This window comes from Prosopis cineraria, unplaced genomic scaffold, assembly GCF_029017545.1.
Source record: "Prosopis cineraria cultivar Desert tree isolate PC_DT_omini unplaced genomic scaffold, ASM2901754v1 PC3, whole genome shotgun sequence".
NCBI lineage: Eukaryota > Viridiplantae > Streptophyta > Magnoliopsida > Fabales > Fabaceae > Prosopis > Prosopis cineraria.
Window position 1 is genome coordinate 12,623,869 of NW_026555334.1, and position 14,973 is coordinate 12,638,841.

At 33.4% G+C, this 14,973-nt stretch overlaps 1 protein-coding gene across 3 annotated transcripts; it reads left to right on the forward strand.

Annotated features, from left to right (window-relative positions):
- Positions 1–9,381: 9,381 nt before the first annotated feature.
- On the forward strand, positions 9,382–14,389 carry LOC129305786 (E3 ubiquitin-protein ligase AIRP2-like). Of its 3 annotated transcripts, XM_054945873.1 has the most exons (6): positions 9,382–9,882; positions 9,968–10,054; positions 10,874–11,024; positions 11,104–11,170; positions 11,261–11,495; positions 11,724–13,834. In XM_054945873.1, exons 3-6 carry the CDS (start codon positions 10,917–10,919, stop codon positions 12,064–12,066), a joined length of 753 nt encoding a protein of 250 aa, XP_054801848.1. In that variant the 5' UTR covers positions 9,382–9,882; positions 9,968–10,054; positions 10,874–10,916; the 3' UTR covers positions 12,067–13,834. The 3 variants fall into 3 exon arrangements, with proteins under 3 accessions (XP_054801848.1, XP_054801847.1, XP_054801849.1); XM_054945872.1 differs by lacking the exon at positions 9,968–10,054 and having other exon boundaries at positions 9,387–9,882; XM_054945874.1 differs by lacking the exons at positions 9,968–10,054; positions 11,724–13,834 and adding an exon at positions 13,842–14,389 and having other exon boundaries at positions 9,410–9,882.
- Positions 14,390–14,973: the final 584 nt, after the last annotated feature.

Below are 14,973 nucleotides of genomic sequence, written 5' to 3' on the forward strand. Positions count from 1 at the left end.
TCCCTCCCCCTCCTCTTTCTTCACATGAATGGCAAGTCAAGAACAATGCTACTACTGCAAGTATCGAGGAAGGCGTAGGGTTGGTTCTAAGAGAAAGATACCTACCAAGAACATGTCGTCTTTATTCGTGCCCTAAGTAGTGGAACATCAACAAGTCCCTTGCGTGCTTCGTTGTTGAGCTCACATCCTTGGCGAAGAAGTGAAGTATCTTGAGTTAGCAGTTGGTGTTCCCATAATCCTCAAAATCAAACATGTAGCAATGAACTATCGAGTACGACAGATGACATTCCCAAAATCTTCACCAATACCTAGAGTTGGGAATACGGGCGGGCCCGGCCCTTATGGGCTCGGCCCTTTAGGGCCTGAGTCCTAAAGCTTGGTTTTCCATTTTAACCCCCATTTTTCAAGCCCGGCCCTTATACTCAGGGCTCAGGGCCAGGCCCGTAAGCCCTTTTTTAAAAAATAAAAAAATTAAAATAAAATTAAACATTATAAATAAATTAAAAATTTTAAAATTAAAAAAAATAAAATCATCATAATTTTTTAGAAATTAAATAACATACATTAGAAGTCTAGTAATAAAATTTAAATCTTCATTTAAAAAATAGTTCATTTTTTTATAAAATACAAACATAATAATTATAGAAAAATAAAAAATATCGTAAATTTTATACTATACACTGATATTTATTAAATTATATTAAATTAATTTTAGAATAAATTAAAATTAATAATAATATAATGTGTGTAGGATCAGGTGAGCAGGTCATTGATTTCAAACACGTGTTTTACTAAAAAATAATAATAATAAAAAATAATATAACAGGGCTTGAAGGGCAGCCCGGGCCCGAGCCCTATTTTACAGAGCTTATCAGGGCCAAGCCCTCAAGCCTGATTACTTTAAAAAAAATTATTTTCAAAGCCCGAACCCTTATTTAAACAGGACTTTCAGGCCCGGCCCTCCAGGCCCGACCCTTATTCCCGGCTCTACTAATATCCTCTCCTTCTTGTTTCTCTCACCCTCTCCTCTCTTTCTCAAATCTTCAACCTTGTCAACATCATGACGATGAGGTTGGTATTAGAAGCGATGGATTGCTTTGCAACCTTGGCTATGGTAGCGTTGGCAGTGGTGATGATGGCTTTAAGGTAGGAAGCTCCGAGGAAGGCTGCATAAATTTATTCGCTTAATTCCATCGAGCATTCTTCGTCAAAACACCATCATTTACTTCAATCATAGTTGTTTTTTATTAGAGGGTCCTGTCACATTTAAATTTTTTAATATTTGTATTTATAAAATATGATATAAATAATTATAAAAATAGGCTTAAACGGGCGGCTCTCTAAATCCGATCCTTATTCTTGACTCTACATAACACCTGTACATAGATATATTTTTTATTTAATTATACATAAGATAATTTTGTTGACACTACTAGAACCAAAGCAATATCTTTTTATGTGATATTAAGGGACCTACTAATAGACTCACACCGTCATTATAAATTATAAATTAAGTAATTAACTGACTAGTATGTAAGAACGAAATGGAAATGTGACCTTTTGCTTACACTCAAATAAACTAAAAAAAAAAATAATAAATAATGATACCTCTGCAATGAAGCATTTATCAATTAAGGTCTGTTTGTTTAAGATTAAAAAGTAAGTAATTTTTAGGTAATTTAGAGATTTTATAAAAAGATTTTACGTTTGGTTGCAATAGTAATAAAAAAAGTGATTATTAATTAATTATTTTTAAATTTTATAATATTTTCTTGATTTTTATTTTACAAAAATAATTTATTATTATATTATTTTAAAATTTTATGACATCTTTACATACGCGGCTCTTCACACTTTCTCTCATTTATCATATTAGATTATTTTAAAAGGTTACTCAGAAATTTGCTTTTTTCAAATTTTGATTATTTTCAAAAATTTAAACACATATCATTTACAAAATAAAAAAAAAATAAATAATTTTTGATAAAATAAGTTAAAATAAATGGGTCAATTCACTCGCAAAAAGCCCCCAGACTCGTTAGGATTCAATTTAATATAATTTAAAGTTATTTTAATTTTACAGCTTTTTTCCCAGGCATTGTAATTTTTTAATTACATCTTACAGGATGTAAAAACTTAGTTCAAACGGTTGAGAGTCAACTTATCTTTCAGGTTTTTTAGGTTTTCTTTAAATATACCGTCACGTTAAATAACCGACCAAACGATTAAATAAAAAGATAAAATGTATAACTGCTACCAAAATTACTTTCAAGGTGATCTGAAGCCAGGGGCCATAAGCCCCTGAATTAAATAAACTAGCTAACTATTAACTAGATTTAAAAGCTGTGATTCAATGAATTGTTTAATTCTTGATAAATATTGAACTTGACATATATAAATATATATATATATATATATATATAAATATATACATACATACATACATATATATATATATATATATGTATGTATGTATATATGTATAGAGTCGGGAATAAGGGCCGGGCCTGGAGGGCCGGGCCTGAAAGCCCTGTTTAAATAAAGGTTCGAGTTTTGAAAATAATTTTTTTTAAAGTAATCGGGCTTGAGGGCTTGGCCCTGATAAGCCCTGTAAAATAGGGCTCGGGCCCGGGCTGCCCTTCAAGCCCTGTTATATTATTTTTATTATTATTATTTTTAGTAAAACACGTGTTTGAAATCAATGACCTGCTCACCTGATCCTACACACGTTATATTATTATTAATTTTAATTTATTTTAAAATTAATTTAATATAATTTAATAAATATCAGTGTATAGTATAAAATTTACGATATTTTTTATTTTTCTATAATTATTATGTTTGTATATTTATAAAAAATGAACTATTTTTTAAATGAAGATTTAAATTTTATTACTAGACTTTTAATGTATGTTATTTAATTTCTAAAAAATTATGATGATTTTAATTTTTTTAATTTTAAAATATTTTAATTTATTTATAATGTTTAATTTTATTTTAATTTTTTTATTTTTTAAAAAAAGGCTTACGGGCCTGGTCCTGAGCCCTGAGTATAAAGGCCGGGCTTGAAAAATGGGGGTTAAAATGAAAAATCGGGCTTTAGGGCTCAGGCCCTAAAGGGCCGAGCCCATAAGGGTCAAGCCCTTAAGGGTCGGGCCCGCCCGTATTCTCAGTTCTATATATGTATGTATATATCTCTAAATTAATATTGATAATTTTTTATTAAATAATATATTTTTTAATCTCAACACTGCCAAGGATTTTCAGCTTAGTCAATGATTAATATATTAAAATTATTAATTAATAATTAAATTTCTCAAAATAAAATATTTTTAAAATTGCATACAAAAACACTTTAAAATTTATAGAAATTTTGATTTAATACTTTAAGTCAAAATGAAAAAAATTGATTTAATAAGATGTTTACACTTTTATTAAATCATTATAAAAATTGTATACAGATAAAATTATTTAGGAGACATAACTTAATTGTATAAATTTTGAATTAATTCTAAAATTATACAATCTTTCAATGTAAATATAAATATTTTAATTTTATTTTTTAAAATAAAAATTCAAGTATTCTAACCTTCAATGATTACTATATTCAATTGATTAAAATTATAAGGTTTTAATAAAAACAAAATAAATTATAGATATCAAAGTTAAAATTAAGAAAAATTATAAAGACCTCCAAATTAATTTTCTCTTAAATTTTTATTAAAAAAACTATGCTAGTAATATCTGAATAAGGAAAACAATCCCCATATAAGAAAATCCTGAAAATAACCCCAACAGCGATGAGAGCTTCCCCAAATCATTATCCATAATTAAAGACTAAAATGATTGGGGAAAAAAAAAAAAAAGTGGAATTGTCAACTATAAACCCAAATGGAATTAAATGAAAAGCGGAACGGCAGAATTGCCAATAGATTTGTCCTCGCAGCGGATGTGCAGCCATCATGGCCGCGTGGAGCAAAAGCTAAGTGCGAGATCGGAGAGTATTATGCTTAAATACCCCATTTTTAATCAAAATATATCTTTGATCCAATAATTTTAAAGTAGTTTCATATAATCCTCTTTCTTCTTCTTTTTTAAACACTTCAAAAAACCACGATCAACCTTCACCCACCGACACACCCCTCTTTTATTATATGTTTACTGTCACCACTTTTAAAAAGTTTGACAAAAATAGAAAGCAAGAAGAAAGTAGTATGCCAGTTTTTTTAATATAAAGTTTTTGAGAAATTTTTAGATGAATTTAGTATATTTGTAACATTTCAAATTTTAATTCCCTAATTAATTAAGTTTAATTAGGATAATTAAGTACATTGTAGTGGTGTGTGGCCAGGGACGTCTAATGATCATATTTGATTGTGTTTTAAACCTAATTATGGGTCCGAAGTGAAGTTGGGCCACCGAGGTATGAAAAGGAGAAGAACATGAAGTTGTAGTATTGTTGTGCCACATACTCTGACACAAATCACATTCGCCATAGCATATAGACACAACAGATGCAAGAAGGGGGCTTCTCTGTGCCATGCACCGCGGTGCATTGTGCGTTTGCTACAGCATATAGCCCCTTTTTTGTAGAAATAAATCGCAATATTGAGATAGAAAATAAAGAGAAAGGAGAGAACAAGAACCAGCAATCAAGCTCGGCTAGGGTTCATATTGGAGAGTATTTGGGACGTTTTAGAACTTATAAACACCCACGATAAGTATCATGCCTCTTAATCTCTCATTTTTTCCACATTATGAGATTTTTGGTTAAGATTTGATAGTAGAAGATAATTTTCAATTTATATAGGTTATGAGTATAAGTTCATTAACTCAAATAGAGTTAATGGGAATAGATTTGAGTATCTAAAGATAGAGCTAATAAATTTTGGTATTTTTGGTTATCGGGCTTCATAAATATCCATGGTATTTATGAGAGTTGTTGGAAGAGTGTGATTAAGTAAATTGTAACATTTTGAATTTTAATCCCCTGATTAACTAACCTTAATTAGGATAATTAAGTAAATTGTAGTGGTGTGTGGCTAGGCAGACCCAATGATCATATTTGATTGTATTTTAGCCCTAGTTATGGGTCCAGAGTGAAGCCGAGCCATTGGGATATCGAAAGGAGAAGAACATGAAGATATAGTGTTGTTGAGCCACATGCCGTGATGCGAATCATGGCAGCTGCAGTGTACATACACAACTAATGTGAGAAAGAGGCCTCTCCGTGTCATGCGCTGCAGCATATTATGTGTTCGTCATGGTGTGTAGCTCCTTTTTTATAGAAATAAGCCGTGATACTAAAACAGAAAATATAGAAAAAGAAGGAAAGAATGAGAACTAGCAACCAAGCTTTGCTAAGGTTCATATTGGGAGAGTATTTGGGATATTTTGGAAGCTATAAACACCCAAGGTGAGCATTATGCCTCTTAATATCCTATTTTCTTTCACACTATGTGGTTTTTTTGTTAGGGTTTAATAGTGAAAGATAATTTTGAATCTATATAAGTTATGGGTCCGAATCTATTGACTCAAATAGAGTTAATGGGAATAGATTTGAGTGTCTAAAGCTATAGCTAATGAATTGTGGTATCTTTAATTGTTGAGTTTTATAAATATCCAAACATAATATTTATGAGGGTTGTTGGAAGACTGTAATACCATTAATGAGAATTTAATGACTCATTAATGTTATTGGGAACTAGAAAGAGTTAATAAACCCAATAGGTAGGCTTAAATTCATACAAAGTGGGCATTGAGCAATTTAGAAGTAGAGAAATGAGAGTTGAATGCTTGTGTTTGGCAATCTTAGTGGAGATTAACTTGGTTAATTGTAAATTAAACTCTTGGACACCAATTTTGGCTTCGAAATTCAAGCTTGAAAACTATAATATTGAGGAGTAAACCTTTAATCTCTTAAAGGCTTGAGGTAACTAAGGGAACTCTATTTTGAATAGTTATATGTAAATTGCTATATAATGTAATTTATGTGTTTAGTTTGTGAATTTTGACTTGTGATGAGTTTGACATGCAATGAAATCTTGTATTTGCATGATTGCTTAATGTGTATTAAGCATGCAAAGGCGATAGTGAAATGAGTTTTACAATATCATAAGTAATGTTCAAAATGAAAGTCACTTCATATTGTGTTTTAAATGAGTAGGTGGTGATGAACATGAGAAAGAGGAGTATAAGAGGTTAAAAATAATGTGTCTATGTGTTATGAGTAAAAATAAAACTTGATGTCCACTTGGGTAGCGAAGGATCATGAACCCAACGTGTGATTGTGATGATCAATAAATGAAAACGTGAAAATGAGTGAGTATCGTCTATGGCATGATTAGTAGGCAGGAGTTTACCTATAATATTTAAGTTATCCTCAAGTGCACGGGGGCATAGCCTCATCTCACAGTTTATCGAGAGACTATAACCTAGCTTTCTCCTCTAGTTTATTGAGGAGAATAGCCTAAGGAATGCGACACTCTAAAGATAGGGGGAGCCATGATCCGAAAGTAGGTCATGTGATTTTTGGCCGGGTTACACCTCACGATTAATGAGCTTTGATAGTCTAGTCACACAAACAGAGCCCTATTCAATGTTATAGCCCACAATTTTAGTTGGAGAAAAAAAGGAGGATATAAGATTGGTTGATCATTGCTTAAGTAAACTTATAACATGTTACATGATTGTGGTGTGGTAAGTTACGTGGATAACAGGTCACAGTCACAAATCTAAATGTATTGTGACAATGCACCTAATGTATGTGATATAGAAATAGGTTAAAGGTGTGATGATAAGTTTTGATATACGATTAATTATATTTTAAATACTTAGTTTCATATGCATGTATTTGATTGACAATTGATATATAATTACATAAGATAGGTTTTACCTTAGTTATTGAGTGGTTAGATTTACCCCTCTTTTTTAACACTTTACAGGTTTTAGCTCTAGTGTAAAGAGGGAGAAGGCTCAAGAGGTTAGGAATTAGTTATTCCTACTGTATGCCTATATAATTATGTTTGATTTTGTGTAATATAATATTTTTCCAATTATAGTTTGCATATTGTTGCACTTGCACTATTTTGTTGCAAATATTTGAATTGTATTTTGGGCCTTGAGTATTTGTATATGATGAGATGTATGTGTGTGTGTGTGTGTTATTAGGACCAAAATACTAGTGTAAGTGTAGAAATGATGTTTCAAACATGTCATCATTGATTTATGAGTTAATGCAATGAAATTACCTCCCCTTTATGTTTTTGGTGAAAAAAGGATTGTGGAATGATTTTGTGTTTTATTAGTAATTAAGTGCATGTGACATGTATCAATAATCCTAGATCCAATAGACATGGTTCAGGTGTTAGGAAATACTTTTGGTACTTGTTTTGGATTTTGGACCCCCTTTGTTTGTGAAAAGTTATGAAAAGTGGTAAAATTATATTTGGGTGTCTAACTTCCTGATATAACTTATTTTGAAAGTGAAACCTATACTATTAGTTAGTTCATGAGAAGAGCTTTTGATAGACACTTAAATCATGTTATTCGGATGTCGGACGGAGAATCAGGGTGTGTTAGAAGTTCCTTAATCCTGCTATCATTTGCGTGCAACATGCTGCGGTGTATAGGCACTTAAGCCGCATTGGATTGTGCACAAGTCGTGGCACCTTACCTTGTTTCACAACAAACACGTGTTTTTGAAGTATTTTTATTCTTTTTCACTCCTCTAAGGTATCTCATACTTTTGTAACTTATTTTCACTCTGATATACGAGTTGATGATTGATTTAAACTCATTTTGATTAAGAAAACTTGGGATCCCTTGATTTTGAATTAAAACTTGGTAATCTCCTTTATGAGTTAATCCTTTGATTACCATGAGTTTGTTTGGTTAATTGTGTTTAATAGTGAGGGATTTTACAGTACCCATTCATGAAAAATTCTTAAGATAAATTAGGTGACCCATGTCATTTGTGGGTCCGTTCAATAAAAATATGACGTTTATATGACATTAAATATAAATTAATTTTAATATTAATGATAACAAAGAGAGAAAATGTAAGAAATTAAATATATATTTTGTTATAAAAATAAAATAAATTAAAATAATATCATATAAGATTTTGGGAAAATAGCAATCAAGGGCCTCTGTATAAAATTTTTATCATTCAACAATTAGTTATTGTTAAAATTTGAATGGATATTCATCAATTCAAATTATTTTTTTATTAATAAGTATCCATTTAGGTTTTAACAATTTATTCTAAATTAACCATAGTCTATTTAGGCTTATTTTCCATTCGGGTTTTGACAACAACTAATCCTTAATTGATTTAAATTTCATATAAAGATCCTTAATTGCTATTTTTTCTAAGATTTTATTTAGATGACTTGAAACTTTCTAATTGGACAAACCATAAATGACATGTCTACCTAATAATTTCTCATCATCCATAGTTCATCTAACAAAATTGCGTCAATTCAATCAAATGAAATTTTATGTATAATTATTTTTAATGAATTTATTTATAATAGAATGCCCATTTAATTTTTTATATTTTTTTACTATTATTAATGTTATCTAAATATTATGTTTTTATTAGATGGATCATGGATGATATGGTATAGTAGGTTTATTCAAGTTTAGATAAGCTAGGTTTAAAAGTTGATAAGTATTGAAATTGAAGCAAATATGTAGATTTAAAGAGCATTTATAAATATTAACTAATTGCGTCATTAGCAAGTCCTTATATTAATAGTAATGTTTGAACCTATAATCTTATACATTATGAATCAAATTATTATTAATTGGATTAATCTTCATTAGCTAATAAATTTTTAATTTATACACGCATCACATTACATTCGGCCAAATTTTAAGCTTGTTGTATGGGTGGGGACAAAAATTTTTAAACATCACTAAATAATTTAAGGAAATAGAAGTTTTAACTTGTATTTATTCATTATGAATCAAATTTATAAAATTTTTATTTATAATCTATGAACACAGTGATCATCTAAGACTTCCCTTGAATCTGATCATCTAAGCTATAGTACCCAACTGACCACACCCCACACACACACACATATACCTAGCTGCCATTTTAGAAATTCAAATTAACTTTTGCAAAATCCAATTTTGATAATATTTTTTAGGTGACTTAAAAGTTAAAACTAATTTCTCCAAAATAAAATATTTAATTTTAAGAAATAAAAAAAACACCTATAAATTTTAAGATTACAAACGGAAAAATTAAAAAATTTGGGACCCAAGACGTAATACTTTCAAAAAGAAGACAGTGGGGACTGGGGAGAGCGTGTGTGTACTATGGATAAGGGTATCCTCTCACGGACTCACATTCGTGCATCTATATTCACGCTCGCACTCTCTCTAACTCTCTTTTTCTCTCTTTATTATGTTCTTAATTTTTTCAAGTTGCAATTATAAATAATGTTATTCTACGACGTGACGCGCTTCCTTCGTCCACGTGTCCTCCCAACCTCTCCGTCTTCGCTCTCAAGAACAGAATAGAAGCGACGCGAAGCACTCCTCAATGCCCACTGTGTCTGACAGGGAAAGACCACTACTGTTAGAGGGAGGGCGAGAGAGAGGCTAGAGAGAGAAAGCAAGGAGTCTTCCGTAACCCGGATGAATTTTTCTTCTGGGTTTTTGTGGGTGGGCGATTCTGGTGCGTGAGTGACATCATTTCTGCGCGATTCTTTTGATTTCTACCCCCGGGACTTCGTTGATTTTTGATTGGGAAAAAAAAAAATTTCCTGCTTTTCGGGTTTTCTGGGAGATGTACATAGCTTCCATGCGAAAATCTTTCAAGGACTCCTTGAAAGTGCTTGAAGCTGATATCCAGCATGCGAATACCCTGTAAGGATTTTGTTTTTATTTTTTTTAAAATTTTTTATCCTTGAGATTCATGTGATAACTTGTTTATCCTGTTTCGATGGTAAAGGTGATTAATATTCTTACAAGCTTATAAACGCTCGAAAATTCCCCCCATTTTTTTCAGTTGATGATCGATGATGATTGGCTGAGTAAGGTATTTTTTTGTGGGTTTTTTTCTGGGTGCTTGTATTTGCTTTTCCTTTCGGTCATCTGTAAGCATTCAGTACCAAAAAACAGAATATGCAATTTTAACTCTTCTGTCAGCTGTCTTTCTCTTACTGGTTGGAAAAATTCAATACTTGAGAATGCTAAAGCCAAACCCATTGTAAGCTCGTTCTGGAAGTTTCCTTTAGGAACCCCTGTTCAGGCTGTTTGATCATTACCTTGGCCTACTGGATCGTGAATATTATCGACCCAATCACTGACCTTTCGCTCCCTTGTGACTTGGTATTCCCACTTGTCAGAAGTGCCCTTTTGAAGATTCAAAGCCTGGAGCTCTTCGCCCATGGAGCCCCATCTTCTTTTGGGGCAATGGCTGTGGGTGAGGTCTTGGCATGTTTCCCCTCTCACCTTGCAGCGGTGAGGAGTGGAGGCCTGTAAACTAGATACTATGCCAATTGTTCCTTCTAATGGATTGTATGCTGTTTAATTGTGTCAGTGATCGTTCATCTATTTAGTGCACCACTGTTCTCATTGCTGATGGGATTGTGTGATTATGTCTTGAGACACTGTTTTCAATTGCATTATCTCAGAATTCTGCTTTGTAGTTTTTACTTTATTTTGTGTCACATTGTCTCCATTGCCGCGGGATGCATCGTTCTCTGAATAATTTAGCTGGCTTTACAAATGTAATCTTTGAAAGGTGTCTTCTAATTACGTGTAATCCTAGTCTTTCAAAGGCCTTTTCCCTTCCATCTCACAATATTTATATCAGCATAGAGATTATTGTTTGACCATGCAAATGGACGTGCAGGGCATCAGATTTTCCGAGGGAGTATGATGGTGCGTGCCTTCAGATGAGAATGTCATACAGTCCAGCTGCACACCTCTTTCTTTTTTTAGTGCAATGGACAGACTGTAATCTTGCAGGAGCTCTTGGGCTGCTAAGAATCCTAATTTACAAGGTACCTATTATTTGTTTTTTCATATTGAAACTAGAGGTTTGGAATTTGGACAATGTCGAAATTTTCTGTCACGCTGAAGGTTTACGTGGATGGCACAACCACCATGTCTACGCATGAAAGAAAAGCAAGTATCAGAGAATTCTATGGTATCTCTATCTCTTTCTATCGTGATCTGAAAACTTGTTTTCTTTTAGCCTCTTCTAGTTGCTGATCTGTGGAATTTCAACTTTGATCAGCGGTCATATATCCATCTTTATTGCAACTTCAGAAAGGTGTCACTGACACCGAGGATAAAAAACAAAAGGCTGTTTGCATGGAGCGGTATCGAAGGAGAGATGATGAGGAGCATAAGCAATCTTCAGATGTAGACATTGAAAGAGATGAAGAATGTGGTATATGCATGGAGATGAATAGTAAGATTGTGTTGCCCAACTGCAACCATGCCATGTGCTCGAAATGCTACCGTGAATGGTAACTCCCTCCTCCCTTTCTGTATGTATTTCTGTTTTTTCAAGTCATGACATCAAGAAATGAGAATTATGGTGCAAGTAAGATGTAATCTGCCCGGACAGTTTACAAGCATTATAATGTTAGAGTTCTTTGATAAGTAAACTGATTATGGATTCTGTGCATGGTTGTGGGTCATTATGTATACAAAGCTACGGGCAGTCCTTATTTATTTTACTCTGGTGATCACAGGTTTGTTCATTTTATAATGTTACGATGGCTGTGCGGACATACACGTAAAGATAAAATTCGAAATGAGCACGTACGCGAAAAAGTGAGGGTAACACCTATTGAGGAAAAAATGGTAGAAAATCGGTTGAGATGGTTTGGGCATGTACAAAGAAGACCAAGGGAGGCACCAGTGAGAAGAGTGGAGCATATAACTTTGAGTCCGACTAAGAGGGGTAGAGGAAGGCCTAAGAGAACACTTTTGATAGTTGTTGAACGCGATCTCTTAATTAATAATATTCCTAAAAGCTTGATAAATGATAGAGCACAATGGCGTCTTGCAATCCATGTAGCCGACCCCACCTAGTGGGATAAAGGCTTGTTGTTGTTGTTGTTGTTGTATAATTCCTCTTAGGCTCTTACTTCTGCTTGACTGTGAATTTTTTGAACAATAATAACTAGATAATGAGATTGAGGAAGTACTGCAGAAAGTGATCACGGCTGATAAGGACAACATAAGTAGTTGCATTACTTTTGTTTATTCTAAATGTATTCTGACTAATTAGCACATTAGTCCTGCATATTGTGATTTCAGTTGTTATGGCTAGCATTAATAATTGTAAAATGGGTGTTATCTGTATGTTTCAATATTATCCTCTTGGCTGATTGGCGCTTGAATAGAGTAAATTTTGAATCTAATAATGCTAATTATGAAGCTGAGGTCTTGAAGGTGGGATCAACAGGTGTTTTTTGAAGTAAAGCTTGGGCATGAAATCTGAGCAGTTAAGGGGCTTGAATTCAGTCTTTGGGGGAGGATGCATTTTGCATCTGCTAAATCTTCTTGGGGGTTTGGGGGGGGGGGGGGTGAAGTTTTAGTTGTTTATGGATGGTTGATTGATCTGTATTGTGACTTTTTCATGGCCTGATTGTGTTTTTTCCCTGGAGACCTTGGGTGACTTGCCCTGTCATCAGGCATTTAAACTTTTTTAATGCTCAAGGAAATCGATTAGATTCTCTGGATCAGGGATGTTTTCACATCCCATGTGTTTAGATTATTTGTTTTTAGAAAACTAGCCTAATGGTGATTATAGCTTTGCCTAGTATGAAATTTAGTGTTTTGGATGCATTGAAGGTACAATCATTTTTGGGGTTTCTTAACTTTCTGAAATGAATAAGGTTTTATCACTGCATTGTTGAAATAAATAGCAAGATTTTTTGCCCTATTCATGTTTGGAGCTATTGTGGTGTCTTCAATCCGATAATATTTGAATGGTTTCTTGACCAAAGAAACTAGAAGAGAAAACAGTGAAGTACAAGTTCCCTGAGCTTGGCTTATGCATAAAACTACTTCTTGGGCAACTTTTAGCCATTTCTATTGGATTCTGTGATCTTGTCAACTGTCAAGCAAGCATGCCCCATGCCGCATACTTTGGGTTGTAGGGTGTTGCTTCAATTGTAAGTATATGTGTGGACTAGATGACTATGCTAATGCCACAGTTTTTTTGGAGTTTTCTAAGTTCATCTTATAATATTAATTAATAATTTTGAAGGGATGATAATGAACAGTGTAATTGAGATTACTTGTTGCCAATTAGTCAAAGCATGGCTTGTGCGCCGAGACAAATGCATGTGGTGTTGGCCCCATTTTGACCCTTAACTGTTTCACATGTGAGCCATGCGTTTCTTGATAATTTTTTGTGCTTAAACTTGTGGAGTTTTCAGTGAGTCAACTGTTTATTACGCAGGCTATTGGTGATTCAGCTGTTATATTGCATGGGTTATTATACGCATCTTAACATATTATAAGAAACAGTTTTTTGTACATGTATCCTTGTTTGTGTTTGTGCGTATCCCAAATATGACTTGTAAGAGTCAGCTGTTATGTTGCATGGGTTATTATATGCATCGTACAGTATTACAGGAAACAGCATTTTCTACTTGTTTCTATGTATCCCGAATTTAATGCACAGATCTGAACATTATGTATATTAATGTGCTAAAACTCAATGAGAAATTTATCTCAATCTGTCTGAGATGAATGACTATGCTTCAGGGACTGCACTTATGTAACTGAGTCTCAATGCATGTGATTTTAACTTGGAAGTGGCTGAAAAATGTGAGCAATGTGGTATGGTTTTGCAGGAGAACAAGGTCACAGTCATGCCCCTTCTGCAGGGACAGCCTGAAGAGGGTGAACTCGTGCGATCTCTGGGTGTTCACCGACAGTAGAGACATTGTAGATATGGCGACGGTGATGAGGGAGAATCTTAGAAGGCTTTTCCTGTACATAGACAAGTTGCCTCTGGTTGTTCCAGACTCCCTTTTGACCCTTATGACTCTCACCTCAGATAAGTGACTGCAGCCAACACACGTTATTGCTCTGGATTAGTAGTAGTTTCCTACATGAAAGTCTGAAGTTGATCCAACTCCGGCTAAATTTAGTTTATATATATATATATATGATATGATATGATATAGAATTGCAGTACTACTTGCTTCCCGCCTCTACTATGAGAAGCACCTGGCCCGATTTGTTATTGGGGGTCGGTGGTGAAGTCTGAGAATGGTAAAATTGTATGTAGCTCATTTGTATATCCCTCTGTACAGACTGGACGAATCACTTGTTGATTTGAGATTGGCACATTCTCTGTTATGCTCAGTAAATTTAATTGTGAATCTCTTGACAAACACATCTGTTCCTCACACTTGACTGTCTTCAGCACCGCTAGCACATTTCCTTTAGTGTCTTTGGTTGGTTTGTGGACGGATCCTTTTGTTTTGTCCCCCTTAACCTTCTTTCTTTTGGGCCGGGGCCTGTGGGGTTTGAGGGGGGTGGGTTTACCTTCGTCAATGTTTTTCAGGCCTTGTCCGGGATGGAAAGAAAAAGGGGGGAGAGAATATTTGGAGAGAAAATTAGAGAAAAAAGCTATTTTTAGTGAAAATTAGAGATAAAAGATATTTTTGGTTCTTGTTTCTCTTTTAATTTTTCGAAAGAGAGGGGAAGATAAAGGGAAAAAAAAACTTTGTTAGAAAGGAAAAATATATTTTTTCCTTCTAATTTTTTTCTCTTATTCCAAATGGAGGGTTGGAGATGGGAAATGAGATTGGAGGATGTGGAATTTTGTTGAATTATGAAATTATATGTATACGTTGTTGTATAATATAAAAAGACAATTACAACTTGCAAAGTAGGAATAAGTGGAAGAAGAAATGGCAATAATAGAGGAAGTACATGAAGGTTCAAAATAATTGCATTTGCATGATATTAAGAAGT